This window comes from Vespa mandarinia, chromosome 2 (assembly GCF_050613455.1).
Source record: "Vespa mandarinia isolate Hongniang chromosome 2, ASM5061345v1, whole genome shotgun sequence".
Lineage (NCBI taxonomy): Eukaryota > Metazoa > Arthropoda > Insecta > Hymenoptera > Vespidae > Vespa > Vespa mandarinia.
The window spans coordinates 18732501-18750000 of record NC_140811.1 but is presented as its reverse complement, the minus strand read 5'-3'; the positions used below and the strand labels follow the sequence as shown (position 1 = coordinate 18750000).

The window sequence follows — 17500 nt, the reverse complement described above, 5'->3', positions numbered from 1 at the left end:
GCTTAAGAAGAAGTGGTGGAAGAAAAAAGGAAAAAGATGAAGGAAAGAAAAGAAAAAGAAAAAAAAAGAAAAAACAAAAAGAAAGAAAAAAAAAAAAAGAAAAAACAAGAGAGGAGAAAATTACTTCCGGCAAACTGAAATGTGTTTCTCAATGTTTCTCTATGATCGATCGATCGATCGAATCATATCGAATCGAATCGAGTCGAATCGAATAGAATCGAATTGTCGTAAACGCGATTATTCTCGAAGAATTTCACTTCGATTCATCGACTCATCTCGATGAATGATCCTTTTTCTTCTTTTTCTTTTTTTGTTTTTTTGTTCTTTTTTTTTTTTTTTTTTTCTAAAAATATATATATATATATTATATGTGTATAATATAAATATAAATATATATATATATGTGTGTGTGTGTGCGTGTGGCTAGAACAAAAAATATAATTTGTATAATTATTATTAGAGTATTATAAATCAAAGTTTATAACATAATTTGTAATACTGCTCGAGCATAGGTGATTTAAGATAGAAAAAAAAAAAGAAAATAAATAAAAATAAAATAAAAAAAAAAATAAAATAAAATAAAATAAAAAATAAAATAAAAATAAAATAAAAAAGAGGAATAAATAAATGAATAAAAATGAAAAAAAAAAAAAAATTAAGAAATTGTCGTTCAAAAAAATTCTCAAGAAAAAGGAAAGCAATTGATTTTTTGATAATCGCTTAGGGGTAGGAATGGTGTGCGGGGGATGGTTAAAAGTTGCTCGTTTAAAAAAGAAAAACTTTCAGCTCGACTATAGTATTTAAAAAATCTTTCGCAGAATCATTTATTTACCGATCCGATATATATATATATATATATGTATACTTGGGTCTTACGTTATTACATGATAAAAAAGCAAAAAAAAAAAAAAATTACGTACGTAAGTACACGTTTTACGCGTTGCGAATGACTCAGAAGATAGTGACGCGTAAAAATCCTGTCAACGAGACGGAATCTCGGAACGTGGTATTCTCTCTCTCTCTCTCTCTCTCTCTCTCTCTCTCTCTCTCTCTCTCTCTCTCTCTCTCTCTCTCTTATTTTCTCTCTATCTCTCTTATTCACTTAACGATTAAGTAGATTCATTCGTGGTACGGATACGACGTCGAACACTTTTAATTAAGATCGTGACGTTTCTTTGGTAATCCCTTCCTTTCATCGATCGTTTACATTTGTTTCTTTTCTTTTTTTCTTTTTTTTTTTTTTTTCTTTTTTTCTATAAATTCCTTCCTTTTTTCTATCCATCTTTATTTCATACTAATATATAAATAAATCTATATATATGTGTGTGTGTGTATGTGTGTGTATAGCGTGTGCGCGCGCGCACATATAATAATTAAATCGTAACATTTGAATTTGCATAGATTTCTTCTCTTGGATCAATTTATTTCATTTTAAAATAATTATTTCTTTTCTATCTATCTTTGTTCCTCTTAAGAATATATAGGTATTTATATAGACGTGTATGTGTGTGTGTATGTGTGTGTGTGTGTGTGTGTATTAAATGCATCGTATAGATTTGCGTTAATTACCTTTTTTTAGATCAACTTGCTTTATTTTTAAATTACTATTTCTTTTCTGTCTATCTTTATTTCATACTGACGTACAAGTACTTATATAAAATATGTTTACACGTGTGCACGCATACGTATGCATTTATATACGTATCTGTATATTAGATAGATTATGACGTTCGAATTTGCGTTGACTCCTTTACTTGGATCAATTTACATTATTTTTAAATTACTATTTCTTCTCTATCTATCTTTCTACCTCTTACGAACGTATATTTTCATACGTATATTTATAATATGAACACTTGTATATTTTTATTACCTCGATTATTATTTCATTAAAATTTGCAAGCGTTTGCGTTATATTCCTTTCTATATTCCTTTCTTTATATATATATATAAAGAATATATTTGATTATTAATTTATTAAGATTTTGACGTTTGCATTTGTTGCTCTGCTTATGTCGTTGTATTTCTTTCATACTCATATCAATACCTATATATCTCTTTCTCTCTCTCTCTCTCTCTCTCTCTCTCTCTCTCTCTCTCTCTATGCGTGTGTATGTGTTTGTGTGTATTTGTTTATGTGTATGTGCTTGTAAAAGCATGTGTAAATTTATCCGCTTGATTAACGTATACCCTTTCTTCTGGTAGGTATTCTATTTGTCCTACACATATATCTTATTTCTTCTCTCACACAAATAATTGGGTCAATTGAATTGCCGCGCGAATGAACGCACAATGTCGTACGACTTTATTCTCCGTCTTATTTTATTACAACATCGATTAGATAGATAGATAGATCGTTCATTCGTCCATTCGTTCATTCGTCCGTCCGTTCGTCCGTCCGTCCGTCCGTCCGTCCATCCGTCTGTTCGTTCATCTTCTTTATTGATCTCCTTCTACCAAAATAGAATTATTTTTGAAATAATAAATTATAGGAGGCCGATCATCATCGAAGAATGAAGGAAGAATCATCCGAAGCTCTCTCTCTCTTTTTTTTTCTATCTCTTTCTCGAATAATAATACGTCAAGTTCTTCGTGGAAATCGAGTAGGTGTGTGTGTGTGTGTGTGTGTGTGTGTATATGTATGTATGTAAGAGAGAGAGAGAGAGATGTGTTATTCCTTTTTTCTTTTTTTTTTTTTTTTTTTTTTTTTTTCTTTTTTTTTTTGAAGCTAATAATAACAAGAAAAAATCTCTCATTTTATCTGACGTAATACTATCGACGTATTGGTATCGTCATTTATGGCCAATTATTTTCTTATATATATATGTATATATATATTTGATTATTACTGTATCATAGTATATATATCTATGTATGTAATGTACTATTAGAAAATAAATGGTATGGGATGTTTAATTTATATATGTAAATATACAAGAAAATAATTCACCATAAATATATATATAAAAAAAAAAAAATATATATATATATATTTATATATTTATACTAATAAGTGTAATATAAATACACTTATTTATTAGTATTATAGATTAGTATTATATATTAAACTTTTTTTTAGATTAGTATTATATATTAAACTTTCCATTAAATTATGGTATTAAAATATTTTGATATTCTGTAGTATTGATATATTATAGTATACTATTAGAGTATACTATATTATTGCTATATTACATTTTTATATATTACTTTAGTTAATCAATATAATTTTTGTTTAATAAATTTCTCTCTCTCTCTCTCTCTCTCTCTCTCTATCTCTTCCTAATTATCTGATAAAAAAAATGAAAAATAAAATTAATTAATGACGATAAAAAAACGAAAAATTTCCCATCTGATCTTTTTCGTAATTATAATAAAACTTCTCACTATATATATATAGAGAGAGAGAAAGAGTAAGAGAGAGAGAGAGAGAGAGAGAGAGAGAGAGAGAGAGAGAGAGAGAGAGATTTGAAATGTACGTATATATAAAATGACGATGTCAATACATGCACACATATACTATATTAGGTATATAATATACTTGTTTGTAAAAAAAAAAAAAATAAAAAAGAAATAATCAATGCGAGAAAGTGACGATTAGCATCGTCTAGAGAGAATTTGTTCTCCCTTGTGCAGGTTTCAACTACCCCTTGGGATGAAAGAAAAAGTGAAAATAAAAAAATGAAACGTTATAAATATAGATATCCACTTCGAGAATTGACGATAATGAGTAATATGGACGACATTGACGATGACGACAATAATCACACGACGATTGGAATGAAAACATTAGATCCATCTATTTTTCATTCGGTGCGTCAGGATGGCGCCTAAAGAACTAAAAGAGGAAAAGAGAAAAAGAATAAAGAGAGAAAGAGAAAGAGAGACAGAGAAAGAGAGAGAAAGTAATAGAGAGAAAGAAAGAGAGAGAGAGAGAGAGAGAAAAAAAAAAGAGAGAAATGAGAGAAAGAGAAAAAGATAACATTGACCTTCTCATCGATGTGTCTTTTATCAAAACGACATGTCTAAATTGAAACGATTGATATTAGAAGAATGAGAAGAGACGAAGAAAGAAAGAAATTATTGATCCTATGCTTTTCGCATTTATATGTATGTATATACATATGTACATATAACGCACTCGAATTCCTATCAAATTAAAAAATCTTTCAACTCTTTTTCGAAGGTTCGACCCTTCGTCTAAGTAAAAAGAAACAAAAGAAAATAAAGAAGAGAAAGAAGGAAATAAAAGAAAGTGCATTGAAATCTTTTCAAATTGCATTGTCATATATCTGTACGATTTTTTTTTTTTTTAATCTGTACATATTAAATTATAATCGTTGACTTTCAAAAAAAAAAACTAATTTTAATATCGTAACTTTCATATATATATATATATATATATATATATATATATATATATATATATATATATATAACGTGAATAAATTTTAAAATATTTATTTCATTTCATTCTACTATAATAAATATATTTTCAGCTCATATCAAAATTAATTATTACTAAATATATATATATATAGTTATATATATATATATATATATAGTTATATATTACTATAACTTAATATAGTATAATCGTATATCATTATAATTTATACAGCCATATGTCTATTATAATAACTTGGGTATAATATTTCTTTCCTTCTGATTAAACATGAAAAAAAATTTTACGAATGAAAAGAAAAAAAAAAAGAAAAAAGAAAGAAAGAAGTAAAGAATTGAGTAACATAAAATAATTAATATACAAATGATATTCCATCAATGTATGTATGCGTATATATACGTCATGGAAAAAAAAAGAAAAAAAAAATATATATATATATCAAAATAAAACGAAAGCCTTTAGAAAATATTATCAATGATGATCTATTTCAAGCGATGACTTGCAAATCGATCAAAAAAATTAATTAAAATGTACGTCATTGACCGAGTTTATTAAAGAGAAAGTTGATATATACATATATATATATATATATATATATATATATATATATATATATGAATAAAAAAAATAATAAATAAGAAATGATTCAAGTATATAGAAGCCATAATACGTGTTCATGTTTAAAATGTTACCTTTATTGCCGACTTCGTTTGTGCTTTTAAAAACAAACACACAGACACACTTTCGACGCGATCGCATAATATTTTTGACATTTTTTACATTACAAAAAAATTCACAGAAAATTTTTTTATTTTCCCTTTAAAGTATACCTATGTATATGTGTGTGTGTATGAGTGTGTGTGTATGTGTATGTGTGATGTGTATGTATACGTACTGTAGGTATTTATCCATATATGTACATGATTTTACATAAATTCCATTAACACTTTAAATATTAATTGTCATTGTATAAACTTATTACTTTCAAATCACATAATCATATATATATATATATATATATACATATGAGTATGTGTATCAGTATATATTTCTAGGAAATTTTTATTTCATATTTTTTCATCATAAAATTTATTATTATTATTATCATTATTATTATTATTATTATTAATATTATTATTATTATTATTATTATTATTATTATTATTATTATTATTATTATTATTATTATTATTCTCATGATCAAAAAATTAAATAAATTTAATAAATATATCTAATGTAAAAATGATTCATTAATCTAATGGTAGGTAAACGTTATCATATAAAATATTAATTATTATTTTAAAGTGTTACAAGATTTTATGTAAATCCTATTTTGTACATATATATATATATATGTATATATATATATATATATATATATATATATGTATGTATGTATGTATGTATGTATGTATGTATGTATGTATGTATGTAGAGCACAAATCTGAACGAGCAAAATCTAAATTGATTTGCAATTGACTGAAACACATTCGTCAACTTTTATACGTTTATATTATCACCTCACTTGACCTCTTATCCTCCCTCTTTTTTTTGTTTCTATGTATATACAAACACGCGAATATTCGCTTATAAATTAATTTCTAGACATACGCCTTAAACGTATTGCTAAATCATCATCGTCATCACCATCATCATCATCATCATCATCATCATTTTCAACATCATCATTATCATCATCATTAATTAATCGTGCTCTCATCGATCATCATTAATTATTGATAATATCCTGAGGAAAGATCTTATCAACTAAACCACCTGTGATAGCAGGGCCGTATTTATCATAAGGCGCAATAGACGCAAATTGTTATCACGTCTTTTGTTCATTCAATCAACAATCAACAAATAACGATATAAATAAAAAAAAAACATACACACAGCTGCTAACTAAAAAGAAAGAGAGAGAGAGAGAGAGAGAGAGAAAGAGAGAAAGAAAGAAAAAAAAGAGAAAAAAATTTTTTAATTATTATTTATTTATTATCTTTTTCTTTTTTTTTAGTTTAAATTTAAATTTGAACTAATTTATTTTTATATTTTTTTTTTAAATGCAAATATATCTATATGTACCACACACATACGCGTGCGCACACACATACACATACGCACGCGTAGACACGCACACACGAAGATACACGCAATGTTGTGCTATTTTTATTGTTTTATTTTATTAAAATAATTTTTATTATTGAAAAATTGTTGACTTTTATTTTCAATGAAAACTTTTTTGAAAATGACTTTTATTTAAAAAAAAAAAAAAAAAAGAAAAAGAGAGAGAGAAAGAGAGAGAAAAGAAAAAGGAAAAAGAAAAGAATTTGATTACGAATTAGATTAATTTAAAATAAATATCTATTCTTTCGAGGCCTCGTATTGACTTATTGCGCTTAGGGCTCAAAAAATTATAAATGCGGTCCTGCATCCAATGATCCTGCATCACTCTCTCTCTTCTAACAGAGAGACCTGGCATAAAGGACTTGTTACTTATTTTTTTTATCATTATCATTATCAGTATCATTATTATTATTTTTTTAATTTTATTATTATTATTATTACTGTTTTTATTATTATTATTATTATTATTATTATTATTATTAATATTATTATTATTATTATTATTGTTATTATTATTATTATTAATATTATTACTATTATGTATTTTATTATTTTATTCTTTATAATCCTTTTAATTTTTCGTCGCTTCTCAAACTCTCTCTCTCTCTCTCTCTCTTTCAAGCACAAAATCTGCCCTTTTTTGAGAGTGACTCGTTTAGGTATCAAATTTAATATACAAAAAAGAAAAAGGCAGGTTCGCGCAAGATATCTTAAATTGTATTCTATATATATATGTATATATATATATATATATATATATATATATATATACATATGTACGTATTTATATATGTATACTGGGATCATTTGAAAAATTCGCGACTTTTTCTTTCCTCTTTTTTATTTATTTATTTTTATTTTTTTTTTTCTTTACTTTAGGATATATTCCACTTGAAGAATGAAATTTATATAATTTAAAAAAGAAAAGAAAAAGAAAAAGAAATAAGAAAAAGATTGCATATTTTTCATATGGCCCTACATATACAGGATTGCATGACCAACGAAGTTAACTTGTACAATGAGAGTACATATAGAGAGACACGATATCGATAAATATTTGTATATTTATATTTATAATAATATATAAATAACACGCACACACATGTACATGCACTCATACAAATACATATATATATATATATATATATATGTACTTCCAAACATACTAATGTATGTATTCTACATATCATCAGAGCACACTTTATGGATGGAGTTGTTCGTAATAGTTTTGCCCATATATATTCAATGAGATTATTTTATATATATATATATATATATATATATATATATATATAAAATATAAGATAATATAATTTTAAATTAAACATACATATATATGTATATATATATATATGTATATACATATATATACATATATAATTTCTCGTATTATATATAATTCTTAAAATTATTATTAAAGGTCGGAAATGACGCTTAAGATGTAAGAAACGACTCTCTTCGTCTTTAAATCTTCGGGGGTCGTTCGAAAAAGGATTTTTTTTTTTTTTCGATGCAAAAGTAGGAAAATAGCGAACAAGACCCAGCGCCATTTTGGTTTTTTTCTTTTTTATTATTATTATTATTATTATTTCTTTTTTCCTTTCCTTCTTTTTTCTTCTCGTTTTAAATCTTGATCTTGCATCGAATCATAAAAGATATTTTTTTTTTCATCAACTGTACAACAGGGTTGAAATAATTTCATCCGATAATTAGGACGGAAAGATCGACGAGAATGTTTTAAAATGTCCCTTTGATATATATATACTTGATATATATATATATATATATATATATATATATATATATATATATATCAAGTTTGCTATGGCAAATACTGGGCACTATCTTTTTCATTATATTTAACTTTTTATTTTGTTTATATGGTAAAGTCTTTCATCCGCTATGGCGAAATATTTATTTATTTTTCTTTTTTTTTCTTTTCTTTGATAAATGATCGCGTAGCTTATGCTCTGTTTATTTTTTATTCTTATTTTTTTTTTTTACTATGAGAAATCAATTTATGTGTGACGTATATACATATGTGTGTGTATGTAGGTATGTACGTATATATGTATGTATTTATTGTAAATGCCTAAGAGAGACAAAAAAACTTCATTCTTTCCCTTTTTTTCACGGCATTCAATCGGACAAGAATAAAAAAAAGGAAGAAAGAGAAGAAAGGAAAAAAAAGAAAAAAGAAAAAAGAAAAAAATGAGATTAGAAATCAAATTCCAATATGCTTACATGTTGCATGTGTTTTTTTTTTTTCTTTTTTTTTTCTTTTTTTGTTTAAGTAAGAGATCATATTAACACGAGCAATCATGTCTTATAAAATGTCACACTCCTTTTTGTTCATTTTGGATTTTCCTATCTATACAGGATCTATATGTTGAGAAAAACAGAGAGAGAAAGAGAGAGAGAGAGAGAAAGAGAGAAAGAGAGTCGCGAAAGAAACTATTTCTAAATATACATGATCATTCGTTTCTTGGCTTTCAATCGGCTGAAGAAAGAATAATAAAAAGTATTATATTAGATAGGCTAAATTCCTATATAATGTAAATTTATAATCGGAGATTTACGATTGTTCTTTTTATGATGTATCATCGTCATCATTACCATCATCATCATCATCACCATCATCATCATCATCATCATCGTCATCATCATCATTATCATTATCGTGAATTATTTATAAATACATTCATGTCCTATCACAGGGAGAGCCTAAAATAATTATTACGGCCCTAAAATTGTCTTTTTTTTTTCCTTCCTTTTTTTTTCTTCTCTCTCCATTTTTGTTTAAGAACGACTAGAATTCTTTCAATGTGTTTATACTTTATACAGATAGAATCTTATACATTAACTATTATGTTACAAAATTTGTAACACACATTCCTTTATTTTCTTCGCAGGAACCTAACAGATAAATATTGTTGGAACACTTTTACAGTGGATTTTTTTTTGCGAAGCTCTCTTCTTACTTAAGATAAGGTCTTATCTTTTGCTTTTCTTTTGTTTTTACTTTACTTCAGATCTATTCAGATCTTGTTCAATTTTTGTTCGTAGAGATTATTTTTATGATTAATTAAAGATGATACTTCATTGTTGATAACCATTGGTTTGATTCTGTGCCTCTTGACTGTCTATACTGTAACCAGTAATGCTATCTGGACTTTGTAGAGATGCTGCGTACAATGGATTCACTGGTGTTGTATTCGTGTCGAATTGGGTCGAGTCGTAAACACTGTGATTCTGTAAACAGAAAAAGAATATCTATCCATAATAAAACTTACGTTCTCATAATAATATTGCAATAAAAATATCATATAAAAATAATTAATTAATTAATTAATTAGGACGAATTATCTATGCGTGTGGCATACATAATATAGATTATTAAATTTGTAAAAGTTAACATTTTAGAAATTAATTGCGTGTGATATACGTAAGCAGAAAGTGCATCCAGCAAAGCATAGCTTTTACTAATGCATTAATAGTTTACTTTGTGATTAATGAACAAAACAAAACAAAAAAAAAACAAAAAAAAAAAAAATAAGCACACGACTAATTTGTTTTTATTATATCGCTTTAGTTGGATACGAATAGTTTCATCATCAAAATAAAATAAATGTGTTAATAATAAGGCATAACCAAGTTATAATATACATACATATATAAATAAATTAAAACCAAGTGCATATATAGACTACATTAAATTTTGTTTAATTAAGAGCATTTCCTATAATCATGCTGTATATATATATATATATATATCTACACAAACGCGCATCCCCCACACATACATAACGCACACGTGTATACAAATTTTCGAACGCATTTGACATCTCATTGATACTAATAGTTTTTAATATTATACTTAATTACCAATTAACCTATTATACTACGATATTTCAACATATATATATATATATATATATATACCAAAATCAATCAAATCAATAAAGTTCTTTCTCTCTCTATCTATATATCTATCTATCTATCTATCTATATATATATATATATAATCATGAAATTATTTACTACTATATACAAACTATATATTAAAATCCTGATATAGTCGTCTAAAAGTTAGTACATAAATTATTTACAAAGAGTCTGTCTGTGTATATAAAGATTCAGATTGCTTTTTAATAAGTTTCTCACATTTGGTTGACGTTAACGATGACAAATATTGATTTAAACCAGCAGATTCTTTTTCATTTGAAACATTGGAATTAATATTGATTATGTTAGCCGTTGAAAACGGCATAGTCTCTGATATTAGATTTTTCTTTACGTTCGAAATATCCGAAATGTCGAGCAATCGGTTTTCCGATCGTCCTTGAATAGATTCTAAATCTTTATCCTTCTCCAATCTAATTTCGCTTTTACTTTTAATACAACTATCTTTATTTAATATATTCTGCGATCTATCATCCCCTAAAAGAGGAGAATCTAAAATATCTAAAGATTTTTCAGAAAAAGACTTGAAGTATTTATCAGTTACTTCGTTCTTTCGAACTGATAAATCATTAGATGATTCTTTGTCAAAGGATGTAAAAACTGTTAAAGCGTTCTCCGAATGAATTTTTTTTGTTGGAAAAAAAAGATTCGAATTGCTGCTATTCGTTCGAGGATTATAAATAAAATTACTGGCGGTATTTGCAGATGATATTAAATTAGAGACACTCTTGGCTGTGCCGAGTTTAATTTTATAAGATAAATCATTTTTTAACATCGGATTATAAAATTTAATATCCAATGAACCTTTTTGAATATGGTTAACACTGTCTGACTTTGTTAAAGGATAATGTGCGAAATCATCTATACTTTTTTCTGCACTAAAACGTCTAGCGAAATTTTTAATACCAAATGATCTATGTAATGTGACCTGTGATTCATAAGGATTAATAGTATTATATTTAGAATCCTTCGCAGATGTTAAGGAATACAGAGAAGTCCTATGCATTGCAGTGGATGATGCCTGAGGATCATACAGGGGCATGTGAATAGACGGAGTATGGACCTGATAGATGTAATCGCTGTCAGTTTTTAACGATGAGAAACTTTGTTGATGAGGAAGCGATACAGTGTCTTCGTCCATTGCATCGTCAACTTGTGCTTTGTAAGAGAACATTATAGAAGGTTGCGAGACTCTAAAACGATAAATTACATTTCTATAACAAATTACAAAATTCCTAAAATTAATATGAAAAAAGAAGAAAAGTGATAAGGGGAAAACTTACCCAAGGAATTCTGATAGGAAAGTGTGATATACCAATGGCGTAAAGAGAGTTAAATAGACTGCTGCAGTAAAATCTACAATGCACAGTCCAACGGGATTTTGTGTGTAAGTTAAAAAACCTGCACCAATTGATTGTACTAAATCCATTGTGGCCAATGTGCCAGCATAAACGTAAAAGCTTTTCCGTGCTATAATAACACGTCATTAAAATATTTATATTCAACATTATATTACATTGAGACATTCAATTTCCAACTTACTCGGAAGTGCTAAACGTTCTCTTAATCGTGTCCACGGTAATATCAATATAAAAAGATATATCTAAAGAAATATAATTATTAACAATGAAAATAAATTGTAAATAAGTATAAAGATTAATCATTTATTATGAAAGAAATATTACCGTAGTAAAAACGAGACTGCTGCAAAACCAAAACATCATACCACCATGGCCAAATACATAAAAGTCTCTACTTGGAATATGGAATGTGTCGTCTGGTAAAACTAACTCTAAAGTCCCTTGAGTTATAGTAAACGCTAAAGCGATAAAAGATGTGGCGAGTAATACTCTACGAATACTCGATCGACTATCCAAATGTCCTAAAAAATAAATCCATAGTGTCTAGAGTTTAAAATAGACGAAAAATTTAATTGCTTTTAAGTAAATAATAAAAATGAACTTACCGAATGCTAAACCAAATATTACTACACTCATCTCCGTAGATAATAAAAAAAATCTAACCGTAACCCAAAGCACTTTATCGGCTTTACCACCAACGGTAGCTGCAGCGTTAACTGTCATTGATACGACACACCGTATTACTGATATAACGACGTTACAAATAACAAGTCCATAAAATGCTAAAAATATTGGACTACTCGTTGCACGTAATTTAAGCCTTGCTCTGTTAAATCTTATAGCAATAAATAGAAGAAATAATAAATTCGGCACTAGTATTATAATATCCCATATACGAACTCTGAAAAATACTACAAGTTATACGATAATTGTGTACTTTTCTTCAATACAATCTCATACCTGGAATCCTTAATTTCTTTATACAATATAAGCTTGCAAAAATGATCTTCGTCGTCCATTCCAGAGCTTGCATTAGGGATCATTGTGCTAGGTAATTCGTATGTATGCCAACCCTCAGAGACAGATTCAGGCTCTGCATTAAACATACTTGCCAATGTATTGTGGATATACTACATCCAAACCATGTCTTATGTTTTCACTAATAAAAAAAAATTTTATAATAATTAATACGACTTATAACTCTAATAATTACATTACGCATATAATACTGACATCTTATAAAAGCATTTGTTTTTAAATTAAAAAAAAAAAAAAAGAAAGACAAATGAAAGTAATTTCAAAGATAATATCTAACGATATAACCTCAAAATTTTCTAAAAGTTTTTCCAAGAAAATAATTAATAAACCTGAACCATCGACCTAGGTATTAATTACATGTTATCTACTGATTACTGTGAGTAATGTCAAAATAAAAAATTATTGAACTATTACAAATTTCAAATTCCTCTTGTAGCAGATCAATACTAAATACTTTGTCAGATCACACACATATATATGTAAGAAATGCATAACACAACTCAAATAATATTCGTGCACTAATTATAAGCTTCTTATCCATGAAATAATGTAATTAGACATAGAAGTGACAAAAATGAATGATAAACATAAAAAATATATGTTCAAATTTTGATCGTTTCTATTGTACTATGTACGTAGTAACAATAATAATAGTAATAGTAATAGTAACAATAACAACAATAACAATAATAATAATAATAATAATAATAATAATAATAATAATAATAATAATAAAACAAAACAAAAAATATAACTTAAAAACATAACATCTTTTCTAATCTTCTTTTTCACCATTCATTGAGAACTTAACCTATAAATTACCTTAATTGAATTAATTTAGTTGACCGTTAAAGGAAAAACAAAAAAATTAGATTAAAAAAAAAACAAAAAAAAGGAAAAGAAAAAAAGGAAAAACAAAAGAAGACTGTATCGCGAAGAACAAAAATCCTAGAAAAAAATACAATCAGTACAATTTGAAATTTGCCGCTTTTAATGACGTTTGACAGTTTTACGCGATAGAATCGTTTTCAATTGGTTCACATATAGTTTTATAATAAGAACTACGAATACAGTTTAATATTTGTTACTAACATTAAGAAGCTACCGCTGGCACTATTACAAGATTTGGCACTAATCAAATAATACATTTACAAGATAATAGACTTACTAAACATGCGACAGATATCGTCATTTTTCTTCCATTCGCGATAAAAGATTAGAAAAAAAATTTCTCCTTCGAATTTTCGTACGATTGGATCCACGAACTTGGACTTTTTCTTTTTTTTTTTTTCCTTTTCTTTTTCTTCAAACCCCCGCCCCCGCCCACACTTTCTGTTTATATACGTTTATCTTCTTTCAATTAATGTATACTATGACCAAAGGCAATTGTCCTTTTGCAATGACATTAGATTACAAAAGAGTACACCATGGTTATACTATCTTCTTTTGAAAAATCAATTAATTTGTTCTTTTTCTTTATCTATTTCTCTCTATCTATTTCTCTTTCTCTCTCTCTCTCTCGCTCTTCCTCTTTTTCTCTCTCCCTTTCTCACTTTCTCTATCTTTCTCTTTCTTTCTTTCTAAACTTAAACTTACACTTCCAATGTGAAATAAATCAAACATTGACTATCTTACGACGATAATATAATTGCAAGTCTAAAGATGGATTATGTACATATGTACATGGTTATGTATTACTCCAAGCCCACACGATATATACATACTTCTTTTTATCTCTTTAATGACAAGCACAAACAATAAAGCTGTTATCGCACGTTGACAGGTGACGCCACGCGATGTAAAGGTGAGTCCACGTAGATTTTATTTTAAAATGAATACTCATTTTTTTATTCTTTTTTCCTTTTTGATTTTGAATCATCCTTAATGAATTATATTCTAAAAATTTGAACAAATTATTACTCGGTTATATATGAGATAATTTTTCTTTTTTTTTTTTTTCTTTTTCTCTTATTTATAATAAAATAATTCGAATAATTAATTATAAATAACGATATAACGAAGAATTTTACTTTCACGTATATACGTCGTGTCGCAGCGCTATCTGTCGGTGTGTTTTCTCAATTGTTCCCTCAAAAAGTGTTCGTAATTATTGGTGTTAAAATATTTATACGTCGTTTATACATATAAATTTTTTATTTTATAACTAAATAAAACATCGATTATATATATTTTCTCCAAATATACGTTCGGTCTTAATATCCTTTAAAATTGTTAAACCACGAAAAAAAAAGAAAAAAAAAAATAATGCTTGAATATTAATGATTGAAAATTCATGCTACATTTACAAAATTATTGACCGTCGGTAAGTAAATAAATTGTAAAAAAATAAAATCAATGATGTTTAAAAAAAATAATGTAACATTTATTAAAAATTTATTAATTATACATGCTCATTATGTATGTACTAAGAAAACTATTAATTAGTAATATTTATTTTGTAAAGTACATTCATATTAACATTGACATTATGCAAAAATAATGTAATAATAATACCTAAATAATTAAATTCATTACTTTCGTAGAATTTATGAGAGAGAAAATATTCGAACTATGATATTTTCATTTTAACAGATACAAACAAGATGATCCTATTTGATATCGCGCGAATGAAAAAGCTAACATGGCTGCCCTCATTTAATTGGACTTTTTATAAGAATCTCTTATTGGTTAATTCTAATCATGTGATCTAACCTTACATTTTCAATCAAATTGATAAACATATATTACAATGTTTATGTATGTAAACATATGATATGATCCAAGGTCATTCTTTGTTCAAATTGAAATATATAAAATCATAAGAAATAGAAAATAAATCTCTTAATGTATGGCCGATAACGTAATCCTCTTCTTGATCGCTTGATGGTGATGTATATTATAATCTGTTTTATCTAATAAGCTTCTTAGGACTAATATGAAGTAGTAATATTTAGTATTTGTGGCGTTAAAAAATGTTTACTCCTCTACGTGTAAATTTATTTTATTTTAGCAGTCTACGTCATTTCAAATCGGTGCAGTGGATTAAATAAATGTGCATTGAATTCTTGCAGTTTTTTTATTAATGAATAATCTTCAGATACGATACGAAAAATGGCTGCATATATTATAACACTTCTACCAGGAGAAATAATTGAATATATTTTAGAAGATCCGAATATTACGTTTCAAGATATTGTCAGATTCTCGATAACATGCAAACATTTCTATCAAATTGTCAAAGATAACAATAAATTGTGGAGAGTTAAATATTTTCAAAGGTATTATACCATAGGCTAATATTATAATTACTAATATTATATTTGCGTTTGGAAAACTTGTTAATATCTCAAAAATATTATTTTTTATTTAACATTAATTATTGATTATTATTATTATTATTATTATTATTATTATTATTATTATTATTATTATTATTATTATTATTATTATTATTATTATTATTATTATTATTATTATTATTATAAATTATTATTATTATTATTATAAATTATTATTGTATAGATGGCCCCTTTTGAAGGAACATTATAAAGAAAATAGTGTCGATTTAAAAGTATTTAACTGGTTAAATGAAATACAAATTAGTATTACAATAAGACGTAGTTTAATGCAACATTTGTCTCTAATGTCCACCAAACATTACAAAAGAGAAGAATTGTCTCATTCTGAATTAAGATATTTTGATCCTCTTTTCCGTCCAGAACAAGGCGCCCATCAATTAAGTTATCATTTTCTTGTTGATGAACTCATCAGTCTTATCAATCGTCCTATTGTGTGAGTTACCACTATTGTGTAATACTTTAACTAAATGTATATTACTTTTAATTACCACTTTAAATACCACTTTAAAAATTTTTACTTTCTTTTTTTCTTTTTTTTTACAGAGATAGTAATTTAACACATAGATATTATGCCTTCATAGTACTTCGATATTTAAGGCAAAATTATTTAACGGAAGAATGGCAAAGATTTATTCATTTTCCACCAGATGAACAAATTTTAGAAAAAGGTGCAACTATAGTAGCACAATGGAGCCAACCAGAACGACATATTTCTTATTCCTATATTTCGTCGTTACTCGATGATATAGCTAATCAAGCGAAAAATTTGTTATATGAAAAATATCCTAAGCATTCTATATTTTCATTATCTGCAGAACAATTATTAATTTGGAAAAATAGAAATATCAATGATAATCAATGGAGTACTTCAGAAACAAGGCAGATTATGGAAGCTCTGTGCGAAGTACTTTTCCAAAATTTAGGTTTCTATGGTAGTAGCGAAATGTATTATTCTTCAGAAAATTCATTTATCGACAGGGTATGTTTTTTAAAAGAGATAATATATCATATAATATATTTGTTCAAAAAAAAAGAAAAAAAAAATATCTTTCTGAAATATAGGTTTTGGAAGGTAAACATGGAATTCCAATGATTTTAGCAATCATATTTGAAAGTATTGCAAGACGTCTTGGAGTACGATGCGAGCCTGTTAGTTTTCCATCACATTTCTTATTACGATGGAAAGAAAAATAGTAATTATTAATTTTCAAATTACTTATTACTATGATATTTTAAAATAATAACAA

General features: G+C 26.4%; 2 protein-coding genes across 12 annotated transcripts in view; one reads left to right on the top strand and one right to left on the bottom strand.

Moving 5' to 3' along the window:
* Positions 1-10134: 10134 nt before the first annotated feature.
* On the bottom strand, positions 10135-14796 carry LOC118439656 (uncharacterized). Of its 9 annotated transcripts, none has more exons than XM_085665034.1 (7): positions 14491-14796; positions 12817-13015; positions 12462-12767; positions 12181-12377; positions 12038-12098; positions 11779-11965; positions 10135-11688 (listed from the first exon to the last, which is right to left on the bottom strand). In XM_085665034.1, exons 2-7 carry the CDS (start codon positions 12887-12889, stop codon positions 10638-10640), a joined length of 1875 nt encoding a protein of 624 aa, XP_085521160.1. In that variant the 5' UTR covers positions 12890-13015; positions 14491-14796; the 3' UTR covers positions 10135-10637. The 9 variants fall into 9 exon arrangements, with proteins under 9 accessions (XP_085521160.1, XP_035717480.1, XP_035717488.1 ...); XM_035861587.2 differs by lacking the exon at positions 14491-14796 and adding an exon at positions 13309-13525; XM_035861595.2 differs by lacking the exon at positions 14491-14796 and adding an exon at positions 13180-13299.
* Positions 14797-15621: 825 nt separating this feature from the next.
* Positions 15622-17500, top strand: part of LOC118439687 (F-box only protein 21) — a 3450-nt gene continuing 1571 nt past the window's right edge. For 2 of the 3 annotated variants that reach the window (XM_085654982.1, XM_035861622.2), the window contains exons 1-4: positions 15827-16172; positions 16417-16686; positions 16797-17232; positions 17316-17446. In XM_085654982.1, coding sequence (XP_085511108.1) covers positions 16006-16172; positions 16417-16686; positions 16797-17232; positions 17316-17446 — 1004 coding nt within the window. In that variant the 5' untranslated portion in view covers positions 15827-16005. Of the gene's footprint in view, positions 15781-15826; positions 16173-16416; positions 16687-16796; positions 17233-17315; positions 17447-17500 lie in introns of those variants that run through there. The other variant, XM_035861633.2, reaches the window with a different exon arrangement.

Excerpts from the sequence above, each read along its gene's own strand:
- LOC118439656 (XM_035861558.2), bottom strand. The coding sequence starts at position 12,962 with ATGTTTAATGCAGAGCCTGAATCTGTCTCTGAGGGTTGGCATACATAC. Across the intron at positions 12,758-12,816 it reads AAAGAAATTAAGGATTCCAG|AGTTCGTATATGGGATATTA; the intron begins GTATGAGATTGT and ends AGTATTTTTCAG. Across the intron at positions 12,378-12,461 it reads AATATTTGGTTTAGCATTCG|GACATTTGGATAGTCGATCG; the intron begins GTAAGTTCATTT and ends TTTATTTTTTAG.